This window comes from Suricata suricatta, chromosome 3 (assembly GCF_006229205.1).
Source record: "Suricata suricatta isolate VVHF042 chromosome 3, meerkat_22Aug2017_6uvM2_HiC, whole genome shotgun sequence".
NCBI classification, from domain to species: Eukaryota; Metazoa; Chordata; class Mammalia; order Carnivora; family Herpestidae; genus Suricata; species Suricata suricatta.
This window is the reverse complement of record NC_043702.1, coordinates 17573046-17589089: the sequence shown is the minus strand read 5'-3', so window position 1 is coordinate 17589089 and position 16044 is coordinate 17573046. Positions and strand designations below refer to the sequence as shown.

General features: G+C 49.9%; 2 protein-coding genes across 2 annotated transcripts in view; one reads left to right on the top strand and one right to left on the bottom strand.

Moving 5' to 3' along the window:
• Nucleotides 1-4993, bottom strand: part of LOC115286934 (tubulin alpha-1D chain-like) — a 6235-nt gene extending 1242 nt beyond the window's left edge. The window contains exons 1-4 of the mRNA XM_029933270.1: nucleotides 4893-4993; nucleotides 1702-1924; nucleotides 1206-1354; nucleotides 7-218 (exon numbers count right to left, since the gene is read on the bottom strand). Coding sequence (XP_029789130.1) covers nucleotides 7-218; nucleotides 1206-1354; nucleotides 1702-1924; nucleotides 4893-4895 — 587 coding nt within the window. The 5' untranslated portion in view covers nucleotides 4896-4993. The remainder of the gene's footprint in view (nucleotides 1-6; nucleotides 219-1205; nucleotides 1355-1701; nucleotides 1925-4892) is intronic.
• An 8221-nt stretch (nucleotides 4994-13214) lies between these two features.
• LOC115287398 (tubulin alpha-1D chain-like) overlaps nucleotides 13215-16044 on the top strand; it is a 3616-nt gene continuing 786 nt past the window's right edge. The window contains exons 1-3 of the mRNA XM_029933763.1: nucleotides 13215-13309; nucleotides 15124-15346; nucleotides 15647-15786. Coding sequence (XP_029789623.1) covers nucleotides 13307-13309; nucleotides 15124-15346; nucleotides 15647-15786 — 366 coding nt within the window. The 5' untranslated portion in view covers nucleotides 13215-13306. The remainder of the gene's footprint in view (nucleotides 13310-15123; nucleotides 15347-15646; nucleotides 15787-16044) is intronic.

The window sequence follows — 16044 nt, the reverse complement described above, 5'->3', positions numbered from 1 at the left end:
GAGTGCTCCAGGGTGGTGTGCGTGGTCAGGATGGAGTTGTAGGGCTCCACCACGGCCGTGGACACCTGGGGCGCGGGGTAGATGGAGAACTCCAGCTTGGATTTCTTGCCATAGTCGACCGAGAGCCGCTCCATCAGGAGTGATGTGAAGCCTGAGCCGGTGCCCCCTCCGAAGCTGTGGAAGATGAGGAAACCTTGGAGTCCTGTGCACTGGTCAGCCTAGAAAGGGAAGGTGAAGACCCATGTGGGCCATGAAGCTGATGGAAAGGAAAGAGCCAGCTCACGCTGTTTCAAATTCCCCAGAAGTTGCACTAAATCCTGGGAAGACTTTTCCAAGTGCACAAAATAGTGCCTCTTAAGAGCACCCACTCTCTCTCTGTTCCTCTTCTTCTCTACAACCCTGAGGTGGCAACTCATGGCTCTCTTGAATCTTGTGACATAGTCACTTTTGTCGTCATAACTTTCCAACTCCACCGAGCCTCGTACCTGTTCGCCCCTGATTTAATTTCACATGTTTCTGGAGGGCTTCCCTACTGAGATCAACAATCCAGGAACCTGGGGCACCTGGGTGGCTCAGTCAGTTAAGCATCTGACTTCAGCTCAGGTCATGATCCTGTGGTCCATGAGTTCGAGCCTCGCATCGATTGGGCTCTGTGCTGACAGCTCAGAGCCTGGAGCCCACTTAGGATTCTGTGTCTCCCTTTCTCTCTGTCCCTCCTCTGCTCATACTCTGTCTCCATCTCTCAAAAATAAATAAACATTAAAAACAGAAAAACAATCCAGGAACCTGATCCCCAGCCTTGGTGGAGGCCAAAGTCAATCACAAAGTCAATCCTAGGGCCAGGATTGTTTGGATCCGTTTTTCACAGGGCCTTCTGCCCACATCCCTGCCATCCAAGGTGATATTCTGGGAATGCCTGTGGACCTCCATAGCTTGGCTAGGCAGCCTGTGGACATGTTTTGTCCTTGACGGCCACTCTGCCCAGCCTTAGATCAGTTGCTATAGGAGGTAAAGAAGACATCTGGGTTTAGACTGGAGCCCACACCCAGTTTCTCCTGATCAGAGTGGAGGGCCCCTCCTCACTGGTCCTGATTCTGCATCTTTAAAACTCATCCAGGAGTCTCCTCCAAGGGCTGGAGCTGCTCTTCCTGTCTGGTGTCCAGACCCCTTCACTACAGGAACCGAGCCCTCAACCCTTCACTCACTAGCTTCCGAATTCGGTCCAGTACCAGGTCGATGAGCTCCTTTCCAATGGTGTAGTGCCCTCGGGCATAGTTATTGGCAGCATCTTCCTTGCCGGTGATGAGCTGCTCTGGATGGAAGAGCTGGCGGTATGTGCCCGTCCGAACCTCATCTGTAATGGGCAGAGTTTTAGAAACCCCCTTCCCCTTGCAGCCTGGCTCCCCAAAGTTCCCAGAAGGGGCAGGATCACCAGGCCCCAAGCCCTACCCTAGAGGAGCCCCATTCAGGCTACTGCTATTGCCCTCGGCTTTTAGTATTCTTCAATTAAAAAAAAGAGAGAGAGAGATGTGAGGAATGTGGAGTGACCTTGAGACTCTGGAGCTGAGTGGCAGCAGACTTGTAGTTTAATTGGCTGCTGCAACTGGGAACCACAGTTTCTAGTGTTCCAGTTCTAGAGAAGGACTCGCTGTGGTACCCGGGACAAGATGATATATGCGGCAGGGACTGATCATCACTCACCAATCACAGTGGGCTCCAGATCCACAAACACTGCCCGAGGCACATGCTTTCCAGCCCCAGTTTCACTAAAGAAGGTGTTGAAGGAGTCGTCCCCTCCACCGATGGTCTTGTCACTGGGCATCTGTCCATCTGGTTGGATCCCATGTTCCAAGCAGTAGAGCTCCCAGCAGGCATTGCCAATCTGCACGCCGGCCTGCCCCACGTGGACTGAAATACACTCACGCTGAAGGGGCAAAGGGCAGAGAACACTCTTAGCAGAGAGAAGCCGGTCATGCTGGAGACCGTTCCTGCCTGTAATCCTGTTTTGAGTGGTTCTCCAGCTGAGAGCAAAGGTTCCTGGATTCTGCTCTCCTTCCCCCACTTCCTGTGTCTAAGTCTTTTCTAGTGGCTTTGAGGATCAACAGGCAGTAGCTCAGGGGCTGGGCCAAAACTCTCAAAGGAAGCAGATGCGGGCAGTTTCAAGATTATAGTCTTGCTCAGTGACTAAGCGTCTTAAGGAGTGTTGAGGGGATCAGGTGAGTCGGGCAGAGCATGATCGTCAGTCCACCCGTGTCCAGAAAGAAATTAAGGACCTTTGGCGAGAGAAGCAAGATCCAAGGGAGGTTTCAGGGATCAGAGGCAGAGGAGAGGTTTTGAAAGCAGGAAGAACTCTAGATTCGTGTTATAGCTAGAAAGGCCAGCGAGGAAGGGGAAAGTGGTCCTGAAATGGAAGGGGATGTGCTGTTCTCTCCTCTCTTGGGTGTGGAGTGGGGCTGGAGGAAAGGTCTTCCCCACATGATTCTAGGCTGGTGGTCCAAGAACTCTTGGCCCCCAAAGCAGGACTGGGATAAAGTGCTTGGTCCTGGAAATCTGAAAGGTCACTGCCCTTCCTTGGGGAGGCTCATGAGAATCAGGAAGGTTGGACCCTCTTGCTGCATCAAACATTTGAGTCTCCAGTATGTGCCCAACGTTGGGCTGATGCTGGCAAACACGGCATCTAATGCACTGGCCCTCAGTAGCCCACTGTCCAGGGAAGGGAGACTTTCAAACATTAACAGATATATAGCAGTTTGGTAAGCGAGATGCCAGAGTATGCCTTCTTGCTCTGCTTGAGAAGTAATTACCACAGGCCTTAAAAATAAAATGAGCATACCTATCAGATTCACCCAAGATCTAAGGCTTTACCATGTGGAGGATGTGGAAAAATGGGAACCTTTAAAGGGTTGGTAGAAGCTTAAAGTGCCGTGTCTCTTTTGGAGAAGAATTTTGCAATTTCTAGGAACTAGACAAGTTCCCACACAGGTAAACAACAACAGTCACAGCATCACAGCAACGGAGACCAATTAAATGTCCTTCAACAGCAGAAAATGGATAAAGAACGATTCAGAAGTGAAAACAGATGGACGGGCTGAAAGAACCTCATCAAAAAATTTCTTACCAGAGAAAAAAGCAAAGGAAGGAAGAATCCTACAATAGGATGCTATTTATAAAAACCTTTAACACGTAAAACAATACCATTCATCATTGACAGATAAATTGGTAATTTGCTGCTGTATATTCTTACAGTGTGTGTATATTACAAAAAAAAAGCAAGAGAAAATATTAACACTAAATTTGGAATAATGGTTCTCTCTGGTAGGAAGAGAGGGAAGTGAATGCAGATTGGAGAGAGATTCTATTTCTTAAGCTGGGTTGAAGGTATTTATTATATTATTCTTTCTGCCTTCCGGAGTGTCTGGAATATTTCATAATTTTTAACGAGGATGCTTTCTCCATAAATTTAATACTTCTCTGACTTTTTAAAAATGCTTATCCATTTTTGAGAGAGAGAGAGAGAGAGTGTGAGCAGGGGAAGGACAGTAAGAGAGGGGGACACAGAATCTGAAGCAGGCTCCAGGCTTTGAGCGGTCAGCACAGAGCCCGACACTGGGCTCGAACTCACAAACTGTGAGATCATGACCTGAGCCGAAGTCGGATGTTTAACTGATGCCCCTTTTCTGACTTTTTAAATATGATTTAACTTTTTATGATTTTTTGAGATGACTGAGATTAATTCAAACATCATCATTACTTCTTTACTTGCCTTGAGCAAGAATGTTTACCTCTCTGTGGGTGCCCCCCCTCCCATGAGTTGGGACAATTATAAGAGCTCCCTGCTAGAATTCCTATGGGGATCAAATGAAAGAATGCATACAAGTTGCTGGCTCACTGCACAACGCACACTAGGGATGCCGTACATATTGGGTCCCCTACCAACTCCCATCCCCCAATCCCTGCTGTCTAGTAAGAGAAGGCAATGAATTAAGCTGGGGTGCATGGATTTAGGGACACAAGGACTCACAGAAATCCCCACATCCACGAAGGGCTGACAGGGTTTACCAATCGCCTGGCAAGGCCAGCACCGACTGTTGCAACGCTGAGCCTGCCCCATGTTCCGTCTACAAAGCAGACACCATCTACAAAGCAGACACCGTCTTGGTCTCCTTGACTGCTGGGCCACGCAAGGCAACTCTGACTTTTACTTGAGATGCCGGAAACAATGCCCCTTACTGTGGGACAACAGGTTTGGGACAAAGAGCTCAATCCCTGGAATCACATCAACCTCAGTCAAGTCACCTCTCTTCAGCTGCTCTAGTGCCCTTTCCTTGAATGTAAAATAGTACGACCCGGCAGTCTTTTCATTATGTCATTTAGTCCCCCTACACTAAGCATTAATGACGTGCCAGGCACTGTGCTCAGTGCTCCACATACACGATCTCATTTCATTTGCACAACGCCCCCTGTAGGTGGGTACTATCATGATGCCATTTTGCACGTAAGGAAACTGACTCTTGGGGAGGTTAAGCAACTAGCTCAAGGTCATGAGCAAAACCCCTAATATTCAGCTTCACTCCAACCATGCTCTTGACTGTTCTTTATCCTTTCTGCTGGGGACCCTGGCAAGAGATATCAAATAAGCCCCATGTGCAGCCAGCTGTCTGTAACTGGGAGCACCTTCCCTTTCCCTCCTCCTCCTCCTCACTCTCTCTACTGAAATGAGGGGTCAGGTCAGATGCATCAGATGAGCAGGGCGTTGAGGATGTGTCCCCAGAGCTGGGAGACAGGACTAGAGGCCAACGGTGAATCTGCTGTGGGGCTTACATCAGCTCACATCACCCACCCGGGTCCACTAGGACCCTCACTGGCATGCCCAGCCCCCCACCCCTGCTTACCATGCTTCCTGGCTGGGGGCTGGCTAGGGTTGTCGGTCTGTCTGTCTGCTGCTTGATGGGAGGCAGATATGAGTCTGTGAGAGACCCACTGCCACTGGCTTCCTTATAGTCTCTGGTCGGCTCTCAGGGGGGTATGTTGTTAGAAACGGCCCCAGGAGGGCAGGCCTGTTGACTTGGTTACCAAACACTGGGCCTGGGCTCAAACTGGGCAGCAAGGTGGGGGTGGGCAGAGGAGGGGCTCATCTGGTCACCCACACAGTTACCCAGGCCCCTGGATACACAGTGTGTGCTGCTCAGTCACACAATCCCATTTCATGGTGGCTCAGCTGACTCTCACAGGTGGGAGAGGATTCAGAAATCAACCCTCCTGAGCTCCAACAGCACTGCCACCCCTGGGTGGGTGAAGACAGGAAGTGGAATGTGGGTGGGGCTAAAAAGAGTGCACTGAACTAGAAATAATGAATCCTAGGGCAAAAGATCAAGCCTCAGGGCCTCTGGTGGAAAGCTGGAATGTTTTGAGACACAGGGACCTAGAGCTCAGTCTTAGGGCCATCTCTAGCATTTACCATCTTCTTCTGCCTCAGTTTTCCCATCCGTAGAATAGGGAGAGGATGAAACAAGATAAACTTTCTCATGTGCTAAGTCTAGAATTGCTGTTGTTCTCCCCAGGGAAAGCAAGATGAAGAGCAGGGGCTCAGGGCTGCGTGTCAGGGTCTCCCCCTATTCCAAACAAGTTGCTGCTGGTCTTCCTATGGCCTCTGGCAAACTTACGAAATACAAATGCTAATCTTTCACCTTTGTATGCTGCTTTGAGGCTCTAAAGGCAGCTTCACCCCTTATCTCCTTTGAGTCCCTCCACCATCTATGAGGTAAGGGAGGCGGGGCCTCCATTCACCTGAAGAAGAAAAGGAAATAGTTGCCTCTAGTCTCTTGCCCAAGGTCACATGGGGGATAATTAGTGGTGGAATTAAAATTCATCTGGGACTCAGGCTTGGTGCTTCTTCCCTCTCCACCAGGCAGAGTTTTCGGCACCCCTCAGTCCCCTCTTGAGTCTTTATTGCCTCCCTTTCCATTTTAAATTCCAGTCAGTCAGGATCACTCCCTTACCTCCCTCCAGCTTCAGCCTCCTCATTTAACTAAACCACCACCCTGGTTCTTCACCAACCCATGCCTGGACTGACCCAGCTCACCAGTGGCTGCAGAAGAACCCAGCACCAGGCTGATTGACCCGACTTCAAATGTATGACCACCGACCTCAAATGGACTCTAATGCTGCCTGGAAACCACACCATGTCTCTCCAGTCAGTCTTGCAATTAGCAACCATGGCCAGGAATAGGAATGCCAGATTTAGCAAATTAAAGAATTTCATCTTGCAACTTTATCCACAGAGCAGTTGCCAATGTGAAATTTCAGTCACTGTGGCAAATGGTGGGGGAGTTATTTTGAGGTGGGGGCCTTTTCAGAGTCCTTCTCGTCACAGTATGCCAGGGAGTGACACAGAATATTGAGATAGCCATCTCTGGTTTTGTCTGTAGACCACAGTCTTCTCTCTGCCACCAGGAATTAAGAGGCCAAGATCCCCAGAGAGAGGATGCAGCCAGCCAACACTGCAAAGGTAAGCAAGGCCAGCCTATGCTGGGTTGATCCATGAAACCAAAGACCTCAGGAATTATTATCCAGATGGAGGGATCTGGGGCCCAGAGAGCCCACTGGGCCCCAAATTCTCTTGTCCAGCACTTCAACTTTTCACTGGCCTTCAAAGTTGGGCATCTCAAGAGTCAACCTAGGTGTCACCAACTCTGGAAAGAAAACTATCCTAAAGGTAGGCTGGGGGAAAGGGTCTTGTGTACAATAAAGAGACTGAGATTTTTAAAAGTATGTTCCTGTATCCAAGTTATAAAATGAAAGACAATCAATATCTTAATTTCTTCAACAAGTATTTAGGTTTTTAATCTAAGCATGCAGGTAGAACACTTGGAAGCCTATGACAGAGCAGGTTTGGCAGGGAGCAGGGTGAAGGGAGACCACTGAGAGTCTACTTTGAAAGTGTTACATATAAGATGTCTAACAGGCTTTCAAGTGGTAATGTCCAAATTAAAAAAGAAAAAAATAAGCACCTGAGTCTGAAATTCAGAGAAGTCCAAAATGGACATACAAATTTGAGAGTTATCGGCACATGGGTGGTATTTCTTTCCATTCTATTCTTTCTCTCTGGTTTGGGAATGTATATACTCTAGTTCTATTCTTTTTTGAAAAGCCTTAAAATGTTACAGTAATTTTTTATTAAGGACACCCAAATACACCCAGAAGTAAAGATAATATAATAACAGCCCATATACTCATCACTTACCTTCAACAATTGCTCCTTCAGGAAAGAAAACAAATGAAGAGAGAGAGCCTGGGACTGAGCTATGGGAAATAGCCATTAGGGGTAAGCCATGAAAGACCACCAAGAAGGGCAGGCCAGGGAAAAACCAGGAGAGGGGAATGTCATTGAAGCCAAGAAGAAAGTGTTTCAAACACTGGTGAGAGGCTGAGAAAGATGTTGAAACATGACCTTTGGCTTTGGTCAGCTGGAAGTTACTAGAGATTTTGGCAAGAACATCTCAGTAAAGCATGTGAGCCAGTGGGCAGTGAAAAGGACAGAAGACATGGAGATATCCCTTTGGAAAGGTTGTGCTGTGGGGAGCCAATAGAAGCTCCGGTCTGAAAAAAAATGGAGGAACATGCACTAAGGCTCAGCTCCATCTTTTCCAGATGTAATCAGAGGAGACATTTTAATTTTCTTTAATGTCTATCTATTTTTGAAAGACAGAGAGATACAGCATAAGCTGGGGAGGGGCAGAGAGAGAGGGAGACACAGAATCCAAAGCAGGTTCCAGGCTCTGAGCTGTCAGCACAGAGCCTGATGCTGGGCTTGAACTCACAGACTGTGAGATCATGACCTGAGCTGAAGTCAGATGCCCAACTGACTGAGCCACCCAGGCGCTCCCAGTGGGGTCATTTTAAACTTGGAGGATCTTGCTGCACTGCTCCAAGATGGAGGTGAGATTCTGGGAAGGGGTTAGAAAAGATAGATCCAACAATGAGCAGGGGAAGAGGGAGAGAGATACAAAGAGAGAGGTCTGCTGGACACCTTGGTAGGGTAGATGGACTAAGCGGTGATTCAACTGGAAAAATGAGGAAGTGCCTGGCATCATCTGTTGGATTCTGCCCATGTATGCGAATGTCTAAGTTTTCAATATGGTAATATGGATTGTTACCTGTACACCCACCCAGACATTATGACCCTAATTCAGGAGATACATACACACTCACAGTCATGTGCACACGTGCAGGAGCACACACACACACACAGTCAGAAGCAGAATCTATATTCCACTAACATACCTTGAACTTTTCTCCCTGCAGCCTTGTCGTCTCCATTTTCCTGCCAGAAGTGCTGTAAACTCCTTGCTATGGGGCCAGGGTAACATGAACACGTTACAGTTGAGCATATGATGGGAAACGGTGAACTGGGTGATTTGGAGCAGCTTGCTGTCCAGCCTAAGAAGGTGGCCACGGCCCAGCTCCATTTGTTGCTCTAGGGGTTGTTACAAATTGCTGTTGTTACAAATTGCTACAAACTTAATAGCTTAAAATAATACAAATTTACTATCTTACAGTTCTAGAGATCAGAAGTCCAAAATAGGTCTTAATGGAGATTGCAGTATTATTGTGATTTATAAAAATAGATATTTGGTTATTCAGATAACCAAAATATATTCCTCATATATATTTGGTCCTTCTTTAGAATTCTTGACTCATAGCTCCTAAAACCCTTGGAATTTCATAAGTATTGAGAGGGACCGAGGTGTCTTTTGTTATGGTAGTGAGGTGACTTTAGGAAAGCACCTAAGGTTGGGGGCTGGTGGCCAGGGACCCAACTACATGTTAAAGAGTTGGAACTTTCAGTCCCTTTTCTACCTTCCCAGGGAGCAGAGGGGCTGGAGATTGAGTGCAAACACCAATGGGCAATGATTCCATCAACCGTGCTTATGTAATGAAGCCTCCATACAAACCCAAAAGGATGGGGTTTGGAGAGCTCCCAGGTTGGCAAACACGTGGAAATCCTGGCAAAGTGGCATGCCTGGAAAGGGCATGGAAACTCTTGGTCTTTTCCTCATACCCTGACTTATGCATCCCCTTCATTCCTGATTTATATCCTTTATAATAAACCAGTGATATAGTAAGTGAAATGTCTCTCTGAGCTCTGTTAGCCATTCTAGACAATAAATCAAACCCAAGAGGAGCCCATGGAAATCTCTAATTTATAACTAGTGGGTCAGAAGCCCAGCTAACAACAATGGTGCTGGAGGCACAGTTGTATAGGACTGAACCCTCTACATGTAGAATCTGATGCTGTCTCTGGGAAGATGGTGCCAGAATTGAGTTGAATTCTTTTTTTTTATTTTTTTAATGTTTTATTTATTTTTGATACAGAGAGAGACAGAGCACGAGAGGGGGAGGGGCAGAGAGAGAAGGAGACACAGAACCAGAAACAGGCTCCAGGCTCTGAGCTAGCCGTCAGCACAAAGCCCGATGTGGGGCTCAAACCCACGAACGTGAGATCTGACCTGAGCCGAAGCCGGAGGCTTAACCAACTGAGCCACCCAGGTGCCCCGAGTTGAATTCTTAAGGCACCCTGCTGGTTTCTGAGAATTGTTTGGTGCTATATGGGGAAGCCCTCCCCATCTCCACCCCCACTGGAATTAATACCAGAACCTACTTAGGTATAAACTCAAGGTGTTGGCAGAGTTGCCCTCCTAGAGATTCTAGAGGAGAATCTGTTTCTTGCCTCTTCCTTCTTTCAGAGGCTGCCCAAATTCCTTGACTCATGGCTTCCTTTCATCTTGAAAGCCAATAATTACATCTCTTTGACCTCATGTTCTGACCTCTCCTTCCCTGACTCTGACTCTCTTGCTTCCCTCTTCCACTTATAAAGAACTTTGTGATGGGGCCTCTGGGTGGCTCAGTTGGTTAAGTGTCTGACTTCAGCTCAGGTCATGATCTCACAGTCTGCAAGTTTGAGCCCTGCACTGGGCTCTGTGCTGACAGCTCAGATCCTGGAGCCTGCTTCTTATTCTGTCCCTCCTTCTTTCTCTGCCTCTCCCCCACTCATTCTCTGTCTCTTAAAAATGAATAAACATTAAACATTTTTAAAGACCTTTAGATATTGGGCCCATCCAGAAAATCTAGAATGATTTCAAGATCTTTACCTTAATCACATTTGCAGCCCTTTGCTATATAAGGTAACATAGTCATAGGCTCTAGGTATTACTAATGTGGACATCTTTGGGGGACTATTATTCTGCCTGTCTCAGTTGCTATATACAAATGCAGACCTGATATAGCTAAATCTTCCAATTCTTTTCAAGATAAATTAGATATCTGGAATTTTATATGACTGTGCAGAAAGAGTTTAACACAGCAGGTTGAGACTGCTCCTTAGGAAGGTTTGCTTGTGGGGCACATGAGCAGCTAGGTCAGTTAAGCCTTCTACTCTTAATTTTGGTTCAGGTCATCAGGTCATGATTTCATGGTTTGGGAGCTGAAGCCCTGCGTCAGGCTCTGCACTGACAATATGGAGCCTGCTTGGGATTCTCTCTTTCCCTCTCTCTCTTTGCAACCTCCCCCCTCCCCCGCCCAGTAAGTAAGAAAATAAGTAAGTACATAATACTTGTAAAGTTGGCTTTGGCTGGAGTCTGGGAATTTGGCTCTTGAAAGTGCTCCCAGTTGATGGTGAACTGATTAGGATGGTTCGCTGAGTCTGGACTGTGTGGTAAAGAACATGGTTGATGCTGAACAACTGCTTTACTTCTAGGAGTCCAGAATTCCAGTATGTGCAAAGCAGAGGTGTCTATGTGACCAGCCCTCACCGTTACACTTTGGTTGCTGAGTCTTTAGCAGACTTCCCTGGACAGAAACACTGCAGGGAAAGGTTGCTCCATTTTCATTTTGGAGGAAGAGTATGCTGTGTGAGCTCTCCTGGGAGGGAGAGGGCATAGATCCCTTCAGATTCCACTTGTGTCCTTTCCCCTTATGATCCAGGTGTGTGGCCTTCCTACATCACTGTCATTAACCTTAGCTGGGAGTACAACTTGATTCTGAGTCCTTCTAGTAAATCCTGACTTGGGGGTGGTCTTGGGGATGCTCAAACACAAAGACGATTCCTGCTTTTTCTCATATTCTACATGCTATGAGGATTAACACCGTGAGGGCCAAACAAAACAATTCTGAGAGGGAACTTGGTCTCCAGGCTGCCGGTTTGCAACTTCTGGCTTCTTAGAGTTCTACTCTAGTTTTACCCCATCTTTGAAGTGAAACGATTCCTCTGACACACATTTAGTAAATTCTTACCCCCATGACATCCTAGGAAGCGTGGACACAAAGATGAATAAATAAGATACAATCCTTACCTAGGATGAGTTTACAACCTAGAAGACAGACATGCACACAAGTAACTGCAGCATGATAGGCTATGTGCACTAAAATAAAGGAATATGATGTTCTAAGAATCCAGACAGCTGCTCACACAGCATTTTTCTGAGTATGTACACATCCCTAAATACATCTCATCCTCACAATCTGAAGTTGTTATCCCTGTTTCGCAAAAGAAGAACCTGAACCTGAAGGTCAAAGATGTTGAGGGTGTTGCCTAAGAGAACTCAGGTCTTTTACGATACCCATTCTGCTGGGGTGGGGGTGCACAAGGGGAAAGGAGGGTCAGACAAGGTCAGAGGAGCCCATATGTTCTGTAATCACCAAGGGTCTCTGTAGAGACAATGACCCCGTCTCTCAAAGCAGCTTCGTTCTATGCCCTTGCCACTTTTGACTATTATGAATGAGTCTTGTTCTCCCAACCACATGGCAAGTCTATTGAGAAGAGAGACCTTGTCATACTTCACTATATTCCTTTCCATGCCTTTCCTAAGTAAGCTGTCAATTAGCTTCTTTGTTGGCAGGAAGTTGCCATTGCTAATTTTTTTTTTTATCCTACTGCGTTGTAATGTCAGACAGCTCTGGTCCTAGGAAACACTATGGTAGGCGAGGCAGGTGAATCTCTTCCAAATGACTAACCTGAGAGACAGGTTTCTTCAGGGCATACTGATGGGCATATGGGCATTTCCTGATGGCTTCCCCAGTGAAGGGAGACAGCTAGAGAATGGAAGGCAGGTAAGGGAAAGCAGAAGTAGATTGAAAAGCCCATTCTGGCAAGAAATGGAGATGGAATGTAGGAAGAAGGAAAAGCTTCCGTGAAGGCCTCTGCCAGAGCATTAAAGGCGTTAAGATGTAGGTCACAGATCCTCAGAACGGAAGAAGATGGGAAAGTCAACATGAGGCACGATATCAAAATCTCCATTTTCTTTTTTCTTCTTCAGAGTCACCGAACATTTTGATACCTCACAACAAGGCTGTTAGTGTGGAATTGTCCTCTCTTTTTCACTGATGAATATGCCATGGACTCAGTGAGTGAGGTGAGGTCACCTGCCCAAAGTCACATAGGGCAGTCAGGACATGAGTCCACGTCCTTGAGGGCTCCAGTCCAGAGCTCCGGCGGTGCTGGCCACAGGGAAGCAGGCATGTGGCGGTGGCGAGGGCTCACTAATAGTGATGGCGCCGATGACGGGGCCACTGACCCGCGGCCAGCCGGCGAGCCGCGGAGATTCCTGGGGACGGCCCTCGCAGACATCCTTCAGGGCTGGGGCCTGTGGGGTACTCTAAGGGATCGGCACCCTGGGACTCAGGCTGTGCAGCTCTTGGTCCTCGGCCGCCCACAGGCATTGGCGAAGGCCAGCCGTCCAGGCCGAGGACCAGCAGGCGTTGTGCAGATGCAAAGGGTTTCCCGGGGAGTGGCCGGAGCCTCCAGGGAGGCGGGGCGGAGAGGGCACGGGTGAAGTCTGGCTGCACCCACCTCGCAAGGACAGCCTGTACAGCACCCAGCCTAAGTCAGAACACCTGGGCGATGGGCGCCCCAATGACTCAGGTGCTGGCGAGATGCGCCCTGGCACCATGCCCTGCGTCCCTGCAGCGGAGATCCGGAGCCCAGAGTGTCGGCTCAAAACCTGGAGCGGAAAAAAACAAAAAAACAAAAAAACAAAACCCTGGAGGGAAGGGTTAAACCCCTCCTAACCCCAGTCAGACAGGTGAGAGACCTAGACAGGGAAGGGGGAGGGGACCCGCCCTGGCCCCACCCCTCGAGGCCGCCTACCCTTCGGGGGCGTGGCCTCCGGGCCGCTCAGCCCCTAGTGGGTGAGTGCGGTGCGCGGGCCCCGCCCCCCGCCTATAAGAGCGGTGCGGCACTGCAGCTAGCGCAGTTCTCACCGAGACCCGTCACCCGGACTCTACGTGAGACCCACGGCCCGGACTCACCATGGTGAGTGCGGCCCCTCCGGGATCGCGCCAGGCCCCTTATTGCCCTTCTCCTTGGGGACCCTCCTTCCCGGGATGCTCGGGACCCTCCATCTGCGTTCCGGGTCTCAGGAGGTGCGAGGGTTTGTGCCTTCCCCCACCCCCACTCTCTCCTGGTGACTTTGGCCGAGTCGTGCAGTCCACTTTTGGGGCTGGGGAAGAGGAGTGGAGAGGGTGCGATTCTTCGCTAGCCAAGAGGCTGAGAGGAGTCCTTCTGGAAATCGCCTCCTGCTCCACCTAGCATTTGTTTCCGAACCCTCCTGAAGAGAGTCGCGGTCCCGCTCCCAGTCCTTTCCGCGGATGCGGGAGACCGACCGGGCTGTCTTCCGCCCCTGGCCTCCCCCGACCCCGACCCCCGCTTTCCGGAACTGAGCGAACACGTGCTTAGCACAAGAAGGTGGTAGGGGGTCAGATTACTTGGTTCAGCATCCCCTTTTCCTCCGACTATGTGTGCATCCCTCCTACCCACAGCCCCCCCACCCCGGTGACTCAGCACCCCGCTGCTGAGCCGGGAGGGGTGGCAGGAATGGGGTTCGGCCTCATGGGGCGAGTCGGCCCCTCTCCAGCCCGAGCCCAGTGAACGGACGGGCAGAGACAGCTGGCGCTGAGCGAGAGCGCGGGCCCAGGCCAGGTTGGGGGGAGGGGAAAGAGGTGTGTGTAGGGGGGTGGTATTTATAGCCCAGGAACGGGGCCGAAATCCAATCTTTGCTTTCGGCTGGGATGTAACTGGAAAGAATCTAGAAGCGGGGTGGGGGGGGGGGGTTGCGATTGCGGGGCCGGGGTGCAGGATGGCGCTCACCCTGCGCAGGGCAAGGCGGGTTACCTCCGGGGCCTCACCGCAGGTTCCGCTTCCTTTTCTGGGTATTTGGAAACCGTCACCCCGCCATTTCGGTGTTGGGAAGGGAGGCTGCGGGCCCTGCGCCGCACCTCTTTGGCTCTTTATGGGTTAATTTCAGACTGGCACAGATGAGCCTAAGGCAGCCAGTGCCCCAGTGCCCACAACCCTTATTGCCCGCGCCTGCCATCTGCACTCTCTGCTATTTCCGTGAGGGCCGCGCGGTGGATGAAGGTGGTGAAGACACCCAGAGTGCGGGGGTGGAGGTGGGGAGAGGAGCCAGCTGGGATTGATCCCCAGAGCCAGATGGGATTTAAAGGTGTTGGAGAGGACACCCCAAATAGTCAGTGTGGTCAGTTGATGCCAGATTGGAAGACTGAGACACCTCTGCAGCCCATGGGAAAGACAGAGGGTTCTATAATATTCTAGCTGTTCATCCTGAAAGAATTAATCAAGCTGGGGTGGGGGGGGGTGGGGGGGTAGTTCTAGCTATAAACTCATGGCCCCGGAAAACCTGTCCTTTCTCAGGCTCTTGAGAAGGTTGGTTTGGGAGTATAAATCCAAAAACAACTGAAAAGTCGCTTGTCCTTGTCTCAGAGTTACTGCAGTGTCTGCCTGCTTCTCATGGGCACTCGTCCTCTCTGTCCTCCCTGAGTGCCTTCTGAGTGTGGCAGGGTCATGTGGAGCCACAGCTCTTACTTGACAAGGTCCTCACAGGGAGGAAGACTAAGGGACTGATTTGCCCTACGGGGTGCCTCCAGTTGTTAAGCCCTATGCCGGGCAGCCTGGGCAGGCTGCCAGCCTCTTCCCACCTCTGCCCACCCCAGGCCTTCCCTTTTGCCAAGCGAAGCATCCTAGCTGGTAGGTGATAGGGTGAGAGAGGCTCGTGAGGTGAGGACTGTAGACGCAGGGCTTATGCTGTGTTCCCTCTCTTTATACCTCAGCGTGAATGCATCTCAGTTCATGTGGGGCAGGCAGGTGTCCAGATGGGCAATGCCTGTTGGGAGCTCTACTGTCTGGAACATGGGATTCAGCCCGATGGGCAGATGCCCAGTGATAAGACCATCGGCGGAGGGGACGACTCCTTCACCACCTTCTTCTGTGAGACCGGTGCTGGAAAGCATGTGCCACGGGCAGTGTTTGTGGATCTGGAGCCCACTGTGATTGGTGAGAGGAAGATGGGGTGGAATTGAGGGGAGCAGAGAGGGGGACTTCAAGCTTTTCTCTCTTGAGAGAGATGATGTCTAGACCTGGCTTCCCTGGCCCTGCAAACTCTTTGGCATCTTTGAAGCTGAAGAAGGCAGGCTGGGCAGTGGGTGTGGGTTCCTCTCACACGCTGGTATCACAGCCTTACAGAAGGATGAGCTCTTCCATGTATCTGACCGCAGCGACCACGCTGGGGGAGGGGGTCCCTGCTGAGCGCAGCCTTGTGGTTTGTGCCCTAACGATGTGTTTGTGCCTGTCCAGATGAGATCCGAAATGGCCCATACCGGCAGCTCTTCCACCCAGAGCAGCTCATCACTGGGAAGGAGGATGCCGCTAACAACTATGCCCGTGGTCACTACACCATTGGCAAGGAGATCATTGATCCGGTACTGGACAGGATCCGCAAGCTGGTGAGAATTTGGGATGGGAGGGAGGGAGCTTTTAGATGATGCTAATGGTCAGGAACATTTTTCCCCACGATCCATTTCAGGGGGTCATCTCATCTCTAATTGTGTATGTTCCACACTCATCGGTCTCTGCCCCGACTCCTGAGAGATTTTAGGCTTTTGTGGATCCAGAAGGTAGAGTTTTTCAGGCCCCTCGCCCACCTACATTGCCCTTTCTCTTTCCTGCCTTTTAGTCTGACCAGTGCACAGGAC